The sequence below is a fragment of the Solea senegalensis genome, unplaced genomic scaffold (genome assembly GCF_019176455.1).
Source record: "Solea senegalensis isolate Sse05_10M unplaced genomic scaffold, IFAPA_SoseM_1 scf7180000015064, whole genome shotgun sequence".
In the NCBI taxonomy this organism is placed as follows: Eukaryota; Metazoa; Chordata; class Actinopteri; order Pleuronectiformes; family Soleidae; genus Solea; species Solea senegalensis.
The window spans coordinates 1-17,159 of NW_025321211.1; the positions used below are offsets into that span (position 1 = coordinate 1).

Below are 17,159 nucleotides of genomic sequence, written 5' to 3' on the forward strand. Positions count from 1 at the left end.
TGTTAGTTATGGAGGTCTACTTACATATATTAACTCGTTTTCATGGTCACATATATATGTTTGTTATGGAGGTCTACTTACATATATTAACTTGTTTTCATGGTCACATATATATGTTAGTTATGGAGGTCTACTTACATATATTAACTTGTTTTCATGGTCACACATATATGTTAGTTATGGAGGTCTACTTACATATATTAACTTGTTTTCATGGTCACATATATATGTTAGTTATGGAGGTCTACTTACATATATTAACTTGTTTTCATGGTCACATATATATGTTAGTTATGGAGGTCTACTTACATATATTAACTTGTTTTCATGGTTAAAAACCTCCTAATCGCTGCAAACGAGCCGATCAAAATATCTCCTCACTGACGCTCTCGTCAGCCGCGCTGTTTCAGACCAAAACCACACCCCCAGAATGTGGACTGTGTTGTGATTGGCCAGCCAACGAGAGCTTTCCCACTGTCCTGTGATTGGCCAGGTACCTGGAAGTGACGTAATAGATAGGCCAGCTCTCAGATACACAGCTCCCCCTCTGGCACGGTGGATGCTCTGCATCTCAGCAGCTACAACGAGAGTAGAATTTTTTCTTCTGCGGTTCAATGTACGCAACCGGATGTGCCCGGACTAGTGCCCGCACCAGGAGGCGCTACTGTGGTGAGAGGAGTGGTGAGGTTTTCTGATGACATCATCAACATACGGAAGTGCCGATCTGCTTCGCAGAGCCCAGGAAAACAATAAAAGCCTATTTTCTCAGCAGTGGCTGAAGTGTTTGTTCTGAAACTTTAGGGTTTCATAAACGAGGTCATGACGCAGATACACACACACACGCAGCGTTAATTGGAGCTTCCGGTCTATGTCGCCTTTAAGTGTGTAGAATGGAGACTGAAGTGTTGTTGCTCAGCTTTAGTATCAGCTCTCTCATACTGAGGCTCCTTACACAACACATTGGTTGTCTACATCCCATAATTCCCCTCGGTTCATTTCTACGCGGATGCGTCTTGGTGATGAGAAGAGAAATGAGAAGCCTGATGATGATGATGATGATGATGATTTATCTGTGAGGTGTTCACTGTCTCATCAAACTGAACCCTCTCACCCTGCTGAGTTATTTCAGGATCAGTTGGATATTCTGGTCCCATTGATGGAGACTTTTGTGAGAGCAGTGTTTCATGTCTGGCTTCTTCTTCTTCTTCATGTCTCTCTCTCTGTGTGTGTGTGTGTGTTGGCAGACTCGGTGGTGGACCAGATGATGCCAAGGAGATCATGCGACACAGTTACTTCAGCACGGTGGACTGGCAGGACGTCTATGATAAGAAGGTGAGAGCAGACTTCTCTGGTGTCAGGTTTACCTCGTTCTCCTCATCACATCTCACTGAAAAGTCCAAAAATATCTCGTATCAAAGACTTGTGAACACAACATGCGCTTTCTCTTGTTATTATTATTTTATCTGTTCCTGTATCAACGTCTTTGTCCGCAAACTTTAAAACTTGCCACTTAACAAAAGCCTCAGCTAATAAAAAATAACGGCTGTGAGCGCCCCCTGCTGCCAAAAACAAGCCCGAGACACAAAAGACTCACAGTGGAAACATCAGTTTAAGTCATTGATATCTTAAAGGGGACATATTATGCAAAATCAACTTTTTAACCATTGTAATACTTATATTTGGGACTCTGGAGGCCCTACCAGTCGCCAAAGTGTGGAAAAAGAATACTCAGTCATGTTTTCGTGGTCCCCCTTAGTGTAAGTATAGGAGATAAAACGCTCCATGTTGAATTCCCTGCGCTTATGACGGCAGCATGCGCATTTCACCTTGAATGTTACCGCCCCACCAGTAAGTTTACTTGGAGAGCTCCACCTTAGCTCCACCTTGTCCCTGCGAGAGTGCAGGCGAGGGAGGAAGAGCGGTATTATGTCAACGCGGAGGGACAAGTGTGCTGTTGGTGGCTGCACAGTGGAGCACAGTGTTTTACAGAGGATTTTATATATGAAGCTAATGTGCCGGATAAAGTCAGCAAACGTGTGTTCGTGTGTTCGCACCACTTCACATCAGACTGCGGCCAGCGGTCGTCGTATTTAGTCAGCGACGTACAAACACACACATTGTTAAGAAAAGGTCACATAGAGGTCATAACTGACCATTCTGACACGTCCTAATTAAACATATTTGTTCAGTACGTCCTCCATGACCGGAGCACAGACTCAGTCTGATACAGTCACATACAGCAGCTGTTTATGCAGCGATCAGCGGTGGATCAGTGGTGCTGTCCCTAAGTGTTTTTAACTGATTTACAGTTGGACAGTGTTCGGCTCCATCCTTATGTAGGACGTCTCTTCCTGTGACGCCACTCTCGCTGTTTTCTGCTCACGCTGACATGTTGATATTGTCAGAGAACTAGTGGAGGGAGGTCTGTCACTGTGAGACAGACTTTACCAACAGGAAACTGAATTTTGTAAAGCACTCACTCTCACACACCAAACCTCATAGAGAAAATCACACACACAGGAGTTGTTGATCCACTGCTGCCTCCATCACTAAGTTCTCATGTCTTATTTTGTCACTTCAGTGTTTGAAATCCTTTGTTCAGATTGACCTCAGTGACACAAAGTGACCACACGAGGCAGCAGAGGACCAGCAGCTCCTGTGTCTCTGCAGCTAAAATCACTGATTTTCTCTATGGGCTTTGGTGTGGGAGAGTGAGTGGTTTACAAACATCTGTCTGACAGTGAGATAAAGACGTGAACGTGTTCTTAAAGACATCGGAGACTTAAACTGACGTAGATTATTTTCTTCTTTTTAAATCACTAACGTCATTTACTTCCTGCACCTGTGGCGTGAGACGAACTCACTTCCTGTCTCTGTTCCAGCTGGTCCCACCGTTCCAGCCTCAGGTGAGCTCAGAGACGGACACGCGCTACTTTGACGAGGAGTTCACAGCACAGACCATCACCATCACTCCGCCAGAGAAATGTACGTACGCTCGAGAACCCACAGCCATGTGCAGCAAAGGCTGATGGGAGATGAAGTCAAAGTCTATTTGACAACAAACGTTCAGAGTTCAAACCTGACACCATGCTAACGTCTAAATATACAGGTTATATTAAAACATGTCGGTAACATATTAACATTAAAAAAACATAGTTTTGTTTACCAAACATTTGTGTTCCCGTAACGTTGAGTTATTTTTGTATTATGTCGCATGTTTTTCGTAAACTCTGGTTTTTATAACTTTATAAAAAAACATGCTAGTAACTTTACAAAAAACAACTGACTTTTGTATTATAATATTCAACTTTTTACGAGTGAAATTCTGTCAGTGTTTTGTAATGTTACATTTTTTTTCGGTAACGTTCTCATAAACTTCATAACATCTTTTTAATGCATGTTTTTTTAATTATTTATTAATGTTTGTTAAAAAAACAACAATATTGTTTCGTTACCAAGAAGTTTTATGTTGGAGGCGGAGCTTAAATGAAATGATTGACAGGAGTGGGTGGGATGTTTGTGTCACGTGTCAAACACCTCCTGTGTGTCTGTCTCTGCAGACGACGAGGACGGGATGGACGCGGCGGACAACGAGCGAAGGCCACATTTCCCGCAGTTCTCGTACTCGGCCAGCGGGCGGGAGTGAGCGAGCGCTCCGGCCCGGCTCGGCTGTGTCGTCCCCATTCGTGGCCATTTTGAGGAAAACACGTAGCCATTTTAGGAAGAGAAAAGCGAAGCAGTGTCCCCTCTCTGGTCCTCTCTCTCTCGCTCTGAGACGTTACAGAGGTTTTTGCACAGTGGGATCGACTCACGCCGTCGCCCCACACTAAAAAAAAAAAGTCTCCTACATTTTCAGTGAATTTACTGCAGAAGGCAATGTTTTTGTTATTTATTCTTTTCTCTGTCAGTATTACGTTGTCGACCCAGGTTTCTTCACCTCTTTCTTCTTCTTCATTTGACTTTTTTGCACTTGGTTTGTAACGAGCCGTTTTAGGGAACAAAAAACCAAAAATGTTGCCTTACCTGTGCAGACGTTTCGTATCATAGTGACAGGGTGATTTTTCCGGGGGGGAGGGGAGGGAGAGAGACGGGGGGAGGGGGGAGGAGTGAGTGAGGGAGGGGGAGGGGCAGATTTTTCTTTATAAAGAAAGAATAAAGTTCATGGTTCACTCAAAGAAAAACAAACAAAAAAAACTACAAATGATTGAAAAAACAACAAAAAAAACAACAACTCGTACATTCGCCATGGCAACGCACACCCCCCCAACCCCTTCACCACGGCGATGAGAATCAAGAAGTCATGTTTATATCATTCCGTCTTTTCTTTCCTCTGTGACGACTTTAATTTTCAAACCACTCCTTTTTTCCTCCGGCTTTGAGTTCTTTTATTTTGAAACAGGAAACACTAAACTGCCAGAAACTGCACATGTCACTCAGGAGCCGCCGAGCACAACCGCGTTCAAACTCCGTCACCGCAACACACACTCCTGCTTTTCTACAGAGGAACGAGGCTCTGCTCCTCCTCCTCCTCCTCCTCCTCCTCTTCATCGCGGCTGCAGGACTGGTTTACACAGGGAAACGTGGCTTTTCGTATGTTTCACTCACACACACATCAGACGGAGGTCGGCCATTTTCTGTGAATAGCGTCACTTCCTCTTCTTCCTCTGGTGTTCTTTCGAAAAAGGCTGAGGACAGGTCCACAGATCCACCGCGTCCTCACCGTCTGTCGTCCAGTCCAGGCGAGCGTTTAAAGGTACAGTATGTGATTAAGATAAAGTTTGGTTTCGTCGCATCAAAACATTTTTACGCTTTAGACCTTTAATCTGCGAAAAACCTACATATATATGTATACACATATATACATATATACATATATATATATATACATATATATATCTCGTCACCGGGCTTTTGCGTAGTTTGATCAGTTTCGTAAAAGTTGTAAAGAGAAACGATTGAATCGTGAGATAAAATGCGTCGCGTTTTTTTATTTTTAACGTCGCCTCTTTTTTAAACTTTGCGGTTTAAAACAAAAATCAGTCGTGTAATATATTTTTCGTGATAAATTTCTGATGATTTTGACTCCGCCTCTGAAGTTGACAGAAACTTTCCTGAGTCTGGAAAGTTTGCAATCTCACTCACGGCAAGATCGCGCGCAGTGTCAGCACAAAGCTTTTTTTTAAATTATTTATTAATGCGTGTAACCCGATACGTCACAAACCGCAATCTCTTTGCTAGCATGTCTGATCAGAATGTGCGACCGGTGTGTTCGTTAGCCGGCGGTCGTGTTTTGGTCACATACAGCGGAAGTACAAATTATCGCATATTATCAAGCATGCGATAACGCGGTACGACAAATTGCACGACTTGAAAAGTGGCGGTCTTCAAGAAATGTGTGCACACGGTGACCAGCAGGTGGCGTCACAGTGGAGGACGAGACATAAAGACAAGATTAACTGAGATGTGACGTCATAAAATGGCCGACTTTTGATGCTTTGATGCCTCAGGGTTCCTGCTCACGTGTCGTTGAATTTACAAGGTTGTTTTGTCGTTCTTTGCGATTGTTTTTTTCCGACGCTGCGTCGCAGTTTGTTGGTTTTACGTCAAAAGAGATCGAGAAACATGAGTGTGAAAAACATCGCAATGTGAGAGCGTGTCGGAACTCTGAGGCTTCACACACACACACACACACAAGTACGGAGTCACAGGAGTGTCAAAATAAAAGAACAGAAACAAAATAAATATGGGAAAAAAGAGAAAAAAAACAAAAAATGTGTTAATAACGAGATATAAATAAAAAAAGGAAAGATAAATAAAATATAAAATCATTTATTTCTGTAATAATTTAAGAATCAACAGGGAAAATATAAAATAACAGATATATTTATACATTTACACTTCTATAAACATTTATTATTCTTTATATTTCTTTTATCTTCCTAGTGTTTTATTTTTTTCTCTTAATTTTTTTGATTTTCTTTATTTTTCCATGTATATTTTACCACTCTTTGTTTGTTTTTTGGCCCTCCTGTGACGCCGTTGATTTTTATTTTACCGGAAACAAAATATATATATATATATATATATTTAAATATATATATAGATTAAAAACATGTAAAAACACACACACGTACGTCATATTTTAATTTATTTATAAATAAATCACGTATCATGTTACGAACAGCTGACGACAAAGTCGCCCCCATGGAACCTTCGCGCATTGTAAATATGGAAAAAAAGTTTAAATAAAAACATTTGTCGGATCAGATGAGACTTACATTTTTTTGCTTTTTTTTCGTGTCCGAACTTTGTACTTGTGACGAGAAAAGTGGAAAAAAACTCTTCAAGGAGAAACGACGTCGTCATAAATCGCACCTTCCGTAGCTTTTTTGATTTCATTTTTTTTTTCTCACGACACCAGCTCCACTCATTCATGTTTCCATGATGACAGACCACACCCCCTGCTGTCTGTTGCCCGCCCCCTCCTCTTAAAGACGTGAACCTGTGCCGCCATTTGTTTTTCTTCACTTTCTTTAAAAAAGAAAAAAAAAAGTGGGACTGTGGATTTTTTTTTCATCGGGTTGTTGAACTCCCATCATGCCTTGCTCCCCCCTCGCTGTTTTTGTACCACAGTATTTGATTTGTTTTCCTTGTACGTCGTTAAAAAGGCACCTGTTGAAAGTCTGATGATGATGCATTAACTGAAGTCTCTTTTTTAATTGTTTTTCTTTTTTTCGGGTCGTTTGCTTGTTTGTTTTCTTACCAAAACATTAGGGCAAAGAACTCAGTAGTGGACTTCGCGTTTTGCCGCCGTGGTAGTTATTTATTTTGAATTAAATTAAAAGAAATACATTTCAGGGTTTCTGCTGTCCAGACTCTTTTTTTACTTATTTATTTAAAAATGGTGTGGGCCACTCCCCCCTAGTGGGGCCGACAGGTAGTTTAGCCAAAGATATTTGTTAATAGAAGAAGAAACTTTTCAATGTTGAAATCGGCCAAAAGACGTTAAATATTGAATAAATGCGACTTTTAAAAAGTAATTCAACGATAGCGTCGTTTTTTCTTAAATGTTACAAATTCAACGTACGACAAATGTAAAGAAACTTTATTATTGTTTATTATTGTATATTGTTTATTATTGTTTCCAGTAAAATTAACTTGACTTCAAATCTTAACTTAAAATCATTTAAAAGAAAGGAAAAATGAAAAGCATACGACTCATTATTTTTAATCAAGTTCCAAGTTTTTATTTTTGAATAATCTTACTTTTACAAAAAATAATTTCTCCTGATAGTTAAAAAAAAGTCTAATTTTTACGAAAGGAAAAAAGAAAAAAGGGGTTTTACTCTTGGATATTGTAAAAACAATCAACTAATCTTATTTTCACGAAATAATTTTTTATTACTTTTTTTTAAAAAATGTTACTCTGGATACTGTAGAAAAAACTGCTTACTTTTACTTTGGTAAAACCTGAGTGAATTTTTGTTTACTCCTGGATACAGTAAACAATAACATAAAATATATTTTTTACTCCTAGATACAGTTGAGAAATAACCAATCTATTTTTACAGTGTAGATAGTGTTACCATACACTGGTTTATAGTGTTTAAGTATCAATATTTTAATAAAGTTTTTTAATAATTGCACTCAACATAGATTTCCAACCAGTGCCGTTACTTCATGACTCCTCACGGTGACGCGAATATGAAACCGTGTTACTCTGACGATTCCGGCTCCAAAATGACACCGTGAAATTGTTACAATGTTGCATTTTAATATTTGGTTAAAAAAGAAATAGACAAAACAAAAGTCAAAAACATTTTATTTCTTTAATAAAAATGTTCTATAGACATGGTGATGATACAAAAACAAAACAATAGAACCGTTGGCCTAAAAAACAGCCCTGGCTTTCAATGCAAAACTTCCTGTTTCACTTCCTGTCAGACTAAATAGTTGATGGCAGCCTTAAATTTCTTACACATAACTGAAGGAAAAACTCGTATTTCAGGTGGAAAAGCATATTTTTCAACCATGAAAAGTCAATTTTGATTGATCGGCTCCTCCCTCAATAAAAAAGTTAAAAAAAAAGTGCGAACATCCACAATGTCACGGTCACTGTGTCCGTTTTTTTTGTAAAACTGACCTGCATCCAGGCTCTTATTGGATGATTTTGGCTGTCAATAACTCAAGTGTCGTAAATTTTATTGTTTATTTTCCTCCAACATTTTTGTTCTATTTCAGAAGAAGAAACTAAAACTTCCATTCAGACCAGTGCAGTCGCCCCCTGGTGGGTCACTGCTAACTCATATTTCAAACCCGTAAAACAAAATTATCTAAGATCAGTGGTTCTCACATTCTGGGTCGTGACCCCACACATGGATCATGAGAAAAAAAAATTGGCAGAATTTTCCCCCATATTTTTGCTCAGATTTATGTTCAAAACTCTTTTCTTCATTGACCAGTTGAAAATTATGCAAAAGAACTTGCTCTTGTACAGATTTCTATCGTGATTTGGGTCACGTTGGTTTTCCGTCTTTAAAAAGTGCGTCATCTTCTGGACAGTTCAGGAAACACTGATCCTAATACAGAGCAGCAGAACTGTGAGACTGCGTGTTTCCATTTTGTGCTGGACGTCGTGACAGCGTCTCTGTCGGGTCTGAACCCGCGGCGGCCTCTCGGGAATGAGGGCGGGGTTCACTCTGGAATCGCAGGAGGCCAATCCACGTCCACAGACTGAGACGCAGAGACGGAGAGTAATTAACACGAGAAACGTGCCGCCTCGTGTGGTAAGTTTGTGTCACTGGTTACAAAACAAACTAAGATAATTGACAAACATACACACAAACCATACTTTACGTGTACGATCTTTTTCTTTTCCTTCGTGGTTTGTCCGTGAACATTTCATCATTTAAAAAAGAATTCAAACCAAACACAATACGACGACAAAGATGAGCGATGGTGAACGTACAAGCAAGAGAGGGGTGTGGCTATGACATATATTGTTGTATACACAAAAACGCTACAATGGAATCTGAAGCCCGATTTACAGAAATTGTGTTTTAGGGCAAAAAAAAAAAAAGCTGATGTACAAAACTGGTAGTGTGTGTGAAACCCAGCAGAAAAAAACTTCACAAAAGTATGCTTAAATCTACGCTTTAGCGATGACGATCTGGAAGAACTGAAAAATAACTTTGTTTTTAAACATGAGGCTTTTAACGTTTGGATAAAAAGACAAACAACACTTTGGTGAACTTTCCTAAACTCGTGCGAGTGTGTGTGTGTCTGTACTCTGACAAAAGACAACGCCACACGTTCAAATTTTCATTTGTGATGGCAACCTAAAGAGGAACCTATTGTAACCTATTGTACAAATTGTAATTATTGTTTTTTTCTTTATTTTTAAACGGGCTTTTTTCGTCATTAGACAGGGAGGAAACATTGCATTTATGAAAAGTGCGCGTATGTTTCCAGAGGAAATAACAGCGGGCCCAGACTCGAGCCTTGAAGAATGCCACAGAAGAGACAACTGCATTTCTGTTTCCAATCATTTTCACACAGCGCCCGCCTCAGTCTGTCTGTCTGTGACCATTTGAACTGAGTCATGGGTCAAAATATCGGAATTACACGCAAACTTTCTTCTTGTGTCTCACCTCCACGTCCAGCTCCAGGATGTCGGTGTCCGTCTTCAGCAGCTCACACAGGTTGGGTTTAGTTCGGCCGAAGTCTCCGTGGACAAACTCTTTGATGTAACTGTGGACTCATGTTAAGACGCAACAAGTTTTACAGTGTATTGCAGCTGAAATTGTGGAGTTCCACAAGGCTCAGTGCTTGGGCCTATACTTTTTACCTTATATATGCTTCCTCTAGGGAACATTATTAGAAAGCATAACATACACTTTCATTGTTATGCAGATGACACACAGCTATATCTATCGATGAGGCCGGATGAAATAAATCAGGTTGTTCAACTCCAGGAATGTCTCAGAGACATTAAGTCCTGGATGACCTGTAACTTTCTACTTTTAAACTTTTATACTCGGCTCTAAACACCTCAGAGAAAAACTTTCTGATCACATTGTCACTTTAGATGACATCACCCTGGCTTCCAGTTCCACTGTGAGGAACCTTGGAGTTACTTTTGACCAGAAAATGTCATTTGATTCACACATAAAACTCATTTCCAGAACAGCCTTCTTCCACCTGCGGAACATTATGAAAATTAGAAACATTCTGTCTTTACAGGATGCTGAAAAACTAGTTCATGCTTTTGTTAATCTAGATTAGATTACTGTAACTCCTTATTATCAGGATGTTCTAACAAGTCTGTTAGAATCCTTCAGTTCATTCAAAATGCTGCAGCACGAGTTCTGACAGGAACTAGAAAGAGAGACCACATAACTCCAGTGTTAGCTTCTCTACACTGGCTCCACCCACAGTTTAGAATTCAATTTAAAATCCTCCTCCTCACGTACAAAGCACTTAATGGTCAGGCCCCTTCATACCTGAAAGACCTAGTCTTACCCTATCATCCTAACAGACCACTTAGGTCACAAAATACAGGTTTACTTGTGGTTCCCAGAGTCTGTAAGAGCAGAATGGGAGGCAGAGCCTTCAGTTACCAGGCTCCTCCTCTCCTGTGGAACCAGCTTCCAATGACAGTTCGGGAGGCGGACACTCTCTCTGTATTTAAAGTTAAACTTAAAACGTTCCTTTTTGATAAAGCTTATAGTTAGAGCTGGTTCAGGGAAACCTGGACCATCTCTTAGTTATGCTGCTATAGAACTAAACTGCTGGGGGATTTTCCTGTGGTGCACGCACATTCACTCTCTCACACTCAGCATTTGATTATGACTTTTTATATGTCATTAACCTTGTCTCTTTCTCTCCCTAGTTTGTGTCCTTCCTTCCTTCCCTCTCTCTCTCTCTCTGTATTCTCATCATGCAGGTTGAAGGATCAAGATCCAGTTTCCGAGGCTACGCTCATCGTCACCATTATTATTATTTTGTAATTAAAAAGTCGATATCAGTAACTGTATAAACTTGTAACCTGATACAGTTGTTGTGTATCTGCTGCTGGTCTCCCTCTCTCTCTTCTGTCTCTCCCTCTTGTCCTTTCTCTCCCCCCATTTTCTCTCCCCCACCTCTCCACTATCCCCCATTTTTCCTTTCACCCCAACCGGTCGAGGCAGATGACCGCACATCTCTGAGCCTGGTTCTGTCAGAGATTTCTTCTTCTGTTAAGAGGGAGTTTTTTCTCTCCACTGATGCCTAGTGTTTGCTCATTGTGTGAACTGTTGTGTTTCTCTGCTCTCTTTGATGTTGTCTATGTACAGAGACCTGAGATCATGTATGTTATGATTTGGTGCTATACAAATAAAATTGAATTGAATTGAATTGAACAGTGATGTTTCTTACAGTGTATTGCAGCTGAACAGTGATGTTTTTACAGTGTATTGCAGCTGAAGAGTGATGTTTTTTACAGTGTACTGCAGCTGAACAGTGATGCTTTTACAGTGTATTATAGCTAAATAGTGATTTTTACAGTGTATTGCTGAACAGTGATGTTTTTAGTGTATTGCAGCTGAACAGTGATGTTTTTACAGTGTATTGCGCTGAACAGTGATGTTTTTGCAGTGTATTACAGTGTATTGCAGCTGAAAAGTTATGTTTTTTACAGTGTATTGCAGCTGAACAGTGATGTTTTTTGCAGTGTATTACAGTGTATTGCAGCTGAACAGTGATGTTTTTAACAGTGTACAGTGAGGATACGTCCCGGCCTGTGTCTTCAGCTCCAGGTGGAAGTGATGAGCGTCCATGAAGCGGACGTTCATGCTGTGGACGACGCGCTGACGCACAGCGAGCGCTCGACGGTGCAAAACTCTCAGAGGAGTTTTCTGATCCAGTGTCAGCTCCTGACATGACGACAACAACAACAACAACAGTCACAACCCAAAAAGTGTGTGTGTGTGTGTGTGTGTGTGTTATAATGACCTTGATGTCACTGATGAATGCGATGTCTTCACTCTTGATCGGTTTCCTGGTCCAGATCAGAGCCGTGTACGACTTTGTTTTCTCCTCCTCGCCCTCCTTCATCCGGCTCATGGCCTCTCTGCAGTTTACACACACACACACACACACACACACACACTCTAGTTTCCCTCTCAGATGCTGCAGAACACACACACACAGACACACACAGTGTTGTGGTTCTTACCTGGAAACTATCTGCAGGTCTCTCACTCTGATTTTGTCTGACGACACGTTAATGCTCTAAAAACATCAAAGATAAAATAACGATAAAGTGATAAATTTTTTCAGTGCGTTTGACACACAGTCGACGTGTGTGTGTGTGTGTGTGTGTGTGTGTGTGTATCTGAAACTTGATTAAAAACCACTGACAAGACTGAAAAGACTGACCTGATCAAATCTACGTCAGTTTAAGTCTGTGACGTCTTTATCTCACTGTTACACACAGGAAACTGAAGTTTGTAAACCACTCACTTTCCCAAACCAAAGTCCACAGAGAAAATCAGTGATTTTAGCTTGTAAGCTTGTGTGTGTGTGTGTGTGTGTGTGTGTGGTTTCTAAACATCTGTCTCACAGTGAGATTGTCACGGGGTTCTGCTGCAACTCCTTAATAGACCAAAGATGATGGCGTAGTCGACTGATATTGTTTCTGTTTATTTGTCCAAACCAAGATGATAGTGAAAAAATATTTACAGGTGAAAATCGAGAAAAAACATGAAATGTCCCAAAGTGCTATTGCCAAAAGTAATTCAAAATAACTGAATTTACTGGTGAGCAAAAATAGGTGTTACCTCCTTCGTAACACAATATACTCCGCCTGAGTGGGAGGTAGACCACTCTTTATATATATGTCTTCTGCCCCTCCCATAAATATATGAATATAAATAAATGAACACGAGCATGATTATTATAATAAATAACCCAGATGAAAATAAAGCCAAAATATTTCCCCAAATTAACCGTGCCACAATAAACATTCAATAAACAAAATTAATAGATAATTAATAGAACTACAAACAATAGTGACGTCACTCTAAGCGTCCCGCCATCGTCATCATTTAAGTGATGTGAACAATGTTTGGGATGCTGCAGACGCAAACTGAGGATGAGGAGTAAGTAAGTTTGAACCAAGTTAATTGTTAATAGAATGATTATGTAGGAGCGGCAAGTGTGCACCCTTGACGGTCTACAAATATGTATGTGTATGTGTGCGTCTGTGCGCTCTACCAGCGAGTGTGTGTGTGGTTTCTAAACATCTGTCTCACAGTGAGATAAAGACAGACTCAGTGATGGAGAGTGAAAGCACCTGTTGCAGCTGCTTCATCTCCTCATGGTTCAGTCTGGCTCTGTGAGGATTCAGCAGCTCCATCGCAAACGGACGACCTGAAAAACAACAACAGCTGCAGGGAGCAGGGAATCACACAAACCCTCTGCAGGAGAGGCTTCAACGGAAACGTGCGTCTCACCGTTTCCAAGGGTTCGGACGTCCACGTCCTCCCTGCCAGAGGACGAGAAATTAAAACCTGAGACGCAGGAAGAAGAAAACAGGATCAGAGTGAGTGGTTTACAAACTGCAGTTTCCTGTTTGTTGTCTTTCTGTCTCTAAGATCACACGTCCACTCACCATCGGCTCTGAAGGCGGAGAGGACGGGGGCCGCGATCAGCTCCTCCACCGACGACTCCATCCTCCGCTCTCCATCGATCACCCAGGGAGTCTGAGGCAGACTGCGGCAGAACTTGTTGTACCTGCCTGAACACCGTGGGGGGCGCTACAGGTCAGAGGTGAGCCACCTGACACTTTCTATAACTGAAACAACAATGTTGTGAGCGTGCCACAGTACCTGCTATGAAGACGGACAGGTGGAGACAGTGGACGCCCTGAGGGACGCAGCAGCTGGACGGCTGCGGTGGAGGACAGGCGAAGAGTCTGCAGAGGAAAGAAAATAACGCAGTCATGACAGGGCAGGTCAAGGAGTGCAGGTCAAGGAGTGCAGGTCACTTTGATGTCTCGCTCATTTACGAAGGCGGCAAATCGCCAAAATGGACGCCAAGATTCAAAACGGCTGACTCCGTGTTGAGTTGAGGCCATGGTTACGGGGGACTGTTTTGTTTGTCTTGGTCTTTTGTCTCTGTTTTCACCTTAGGGGGCGCTGTAGAGCCCTTGAGCAACGCATGGGTCCGAGAACTATGCAAATATGGCATTTATGCCAGACCCAAGTTTCAAGAGTTTTTATGCTCGTTAACGTCCTCAGAAATCACCGAAAATCCACGTATTTAATAATAATAATCTGAAGGATTAACAGAAGGCTCCTCGCGTGAATTCCTGCCAGGAGCCGTTTGTGCCTCTGACGCTCGAGGCTCGGGCCCCTAAAGAATAATTAAATCACGTCAGAACAAACGTGAAGAAGTGACGGCGACCTGAGGAACTTGGCGTCAGAGATCTTCTCCAGAGCTTTGACCACGGCCATCCTGGTGAACACCGACTACAGGGGGAGACAAAATGTCAGTGGACGAGGGTGAAGGGGGGGCGGGGCCACTGAGGTTTTGACTGACAGGTAGGAGTGTTTCACCTGTTTGTTCTTGGTGGGTTTGAAGCAGTCGGGACACGCTGATGCACTGTGGGGAAAAAAGAAGAAAGAGAAAACGCTTCCATCACTGACGACGAAGTTCAAACTTCGCACCACGTGTCAGGTGACCCCGACGACCCTTCTCAATAGTAATGACATAGAAAACTCTTCTTTCTCTCTATATTTGGACCAAATAAGAATCTTATTATGGAGTACTGACAGGAAGTGACAGTCGGCGTCTGTAGGTTGGTGAGTGAACTCCACAGCGACCTCTAGTGCACTCTGGAAACACACACACACACACACACACACAGTACATAACATTATAAATGAAACTGAGATCAAATATAATCAATAATCAAAGATTGATCAAAAACAAACTCAAAATTGCCAGTCTTTGATTGTGGCAACCACGCCTACCTTGGTAACCACGGAAACGCCCCCCAGCTCCTTGGCGATGGGTCCCTGCACGATCCACTTGAAGGCCTCCTTCAGCGGGATGACGTCGTCCTTATCGAGCAGCAGGCCTTTCTCTCTGAGGGTCAAAGGTGACGCAGTGAACAAACAATAACAACAACAATACTATATAATATATATATATATATATATAAATATTATATATAAAACATAATAACAATAATAATAATCGTCACGTTACCTCACTTCCTTCTTCACATGCAGCCAGCAGGAGTGCTGCGAGACACACAGACCAACATTTAAAAACTGCTTTGGATAGATGATGTTTCTGACAACAAAAAAAGAGTTCAACCTAAAAGAAGTCAAACTAAAAGACTTCAAAAAAGACTTCAAACTAAAAGAGTTCAAGTTAGTCATTTGCAAACAATATATTGAGTTAATCATAAGCAGTAGTGTTTTTATGTGATCAGCTGACTGTTTTTCCTGACGGACAGAGGGACAGAGACATAGAGAGACATAGAGAGACAGAGGGACACACGCTGACCTCACGGACACACAGCTGAGCGGGCAGAGACACGGACAGCACCAGAGAGTCAAACTCGTACTTCTCCATCTTCACCGCCTCTGCAATCTGCAACAACACAAACACCACCACGACGGGTTGACATGAACAACAGCACCATCTAGTGTCCATTATCCTCTAACACACACACACACACACCTTCAGAGCCTGAGTGGTGTCACAGAGTTCCTGGAGGATTCCCAAACACACCACACACACACTGGGCACCGTCTCAGCAGCGCCCTCCTCTGGCTGACTGGGCTCCAGTTTGGCTCGCTTGCTCGGTGGGTCCGCACACTGAGGAGTCTGAGGAGGCACAGGTGCATCGTGGGACTTGTTCTCTCCCGTGGACTCTGCGGACTCTTGGGGTTTGATGAAATCCTGGAGCTCCCCGAGTGTCCCCTGAGACAAAGACACAGACACTGTGACTGACTGGAATTCAGAGGACAAACAGAGAGAGAGAGAGACAGAAGCAGTCCCACCTGTGGAGGCTGACGATAAACAGCCTGAAGACGGACACAGCAGAATCTGAGGACGCAGCGAGCGCAGCAGCCGGACGACAGCAGCTTCTGGACGATGGCTTTGTCCTTCTCCTTCAGAGGCAGCATCGTCACTGCAGGACAGCACCTCACTTATTCATGTACTCATTCATTCGCTGTGTGGACCCTTATTCATGCAACTTTCTTAAAATCTCAATCATATTAATATTAATAATATATACATATGTTAAAAAAATATTCACATTTAAGAAGCTGAAAAAATCACACAATCTGGTTTAAATAATTAAAAAAACAGACTCAAACTGATGAGTCGATTATGAAAATAGTTGACAATTAACTTAGTAGATAAATACTTGTTTTAGTGCTTTATTTAATGTCAGAACAGTTTGACAAATATTGATTAAACCTGGAAATTATGTCTCGTTTTTGTCCACAAATACAAAATAATTCGGTACTAATGATTTCTTTGTTTATATGGAGCACACATTCACATTTAAGGAGTTCTATTAAGTCACGTTTGAACATAATATTCTGAAGCTGCAGCATGAGACTGTGAGGATTAGGCTAAGCTAACTGTGCTAACAGCGAGCTTCTCTTCTCCGCTTCTAACAGTGAAAGTGTGTGAAAAGAAAAGAGTAGAGTGAGCTGCTGCTGCTGACGAACATGTGATATAAACTCACCTGCTGTAAAGAAAGATTAATTCTCAAAAACACGGAGAAAAAGAAGAAAATCAGACACTCTTCAGTTTCCTGTATGTAGCATGTTCACCAGAGCACAGTGCGCACAGACAAAACTAATCGCTCCTCATCGGTTTACTTCGTCTCAACGTCCACGTTCGGGCTTAATTTGAAAATATAGCAAATAAATTCACTCACATTTCTTTACATTCCACGTTCATTATAGACGTGTTTCCCTCTTTGACTATCAGTTTAACTGTGTGAATTTACTGTGTTACACATTAATAGAACATTATGAAAAACAAAACAATTTACTATACTCATTAGAGGACAAAAATGTCCACTTCCAAAAACATTACAGATTGATATTTTCTATCTGCAAAAATGATCTAAAACAACTTCAGTCATG

General features: G+C 41.4%; 2 protein-coding genes across 2 annotated transcripts; one reads left to right on the top strand and one right to left on the bottom strand.

The window, feature by feature from the left end:
• Positions 1-1,244: 1,244 nt before the first annotated feature.
• On the top strand, positions 1,245-4,069 carry LOC122761900 (RAC-gamma serine/threonine-protein kinase-like; the record flags this gene model as incomplete). The annotated part of the gene is made up of 3 exons (XM_044017082.1): positions 1,245-1,332; positions 2,883-2,985; positions 3,561-4,069. Coding segments are annotated over 3 exons (277 nt in total), but the record flags the coding sequence as incomplete, so codon positions are not given.
• A 3,760-nt stretch (positions 4,070-7,829) lies between these two features.
• Positions 7,830-16,873, bottom strand: pus10 (pseudouridine synthase 10). The gene is made up of 18 exons (XM_044017089.1): positions 16,754-16,873; positions 16,056-16,186; positions 15,733-15,975; positions 15,556-15,642; positions 15,253-15,287; positions 15,015-15,129; positions 14,815-14,876; positions 14,598-14,643; positions 14,446-14,510; positions 13,869-13,954; positions 13,652-13,777; positions 13,494-13,550; positions 13,334-13,410; positions 12,215-12,270; positions 11,992-12,109; positions 11,770-11,912; positions 9,651-9,750; positions 7,830-8,733 (listed from the first exon to the last, which is right to left on the bottom strand). The coding sequence occupies exons 2-18, from the start codon at positions 16,179-16,181 to the stop codon at positions 8,695-8,697; spliced, it is 1,581 nt and encodes a 526-aa protein (XP_043873024.1). The 5' UTR covers positions 16,182-16,186; positions 16,754-16,873; the 3' UTR covers positions 7,830-8,694.
• Positions 16,874-17,159: the final 286 nt, after the last annotated feature.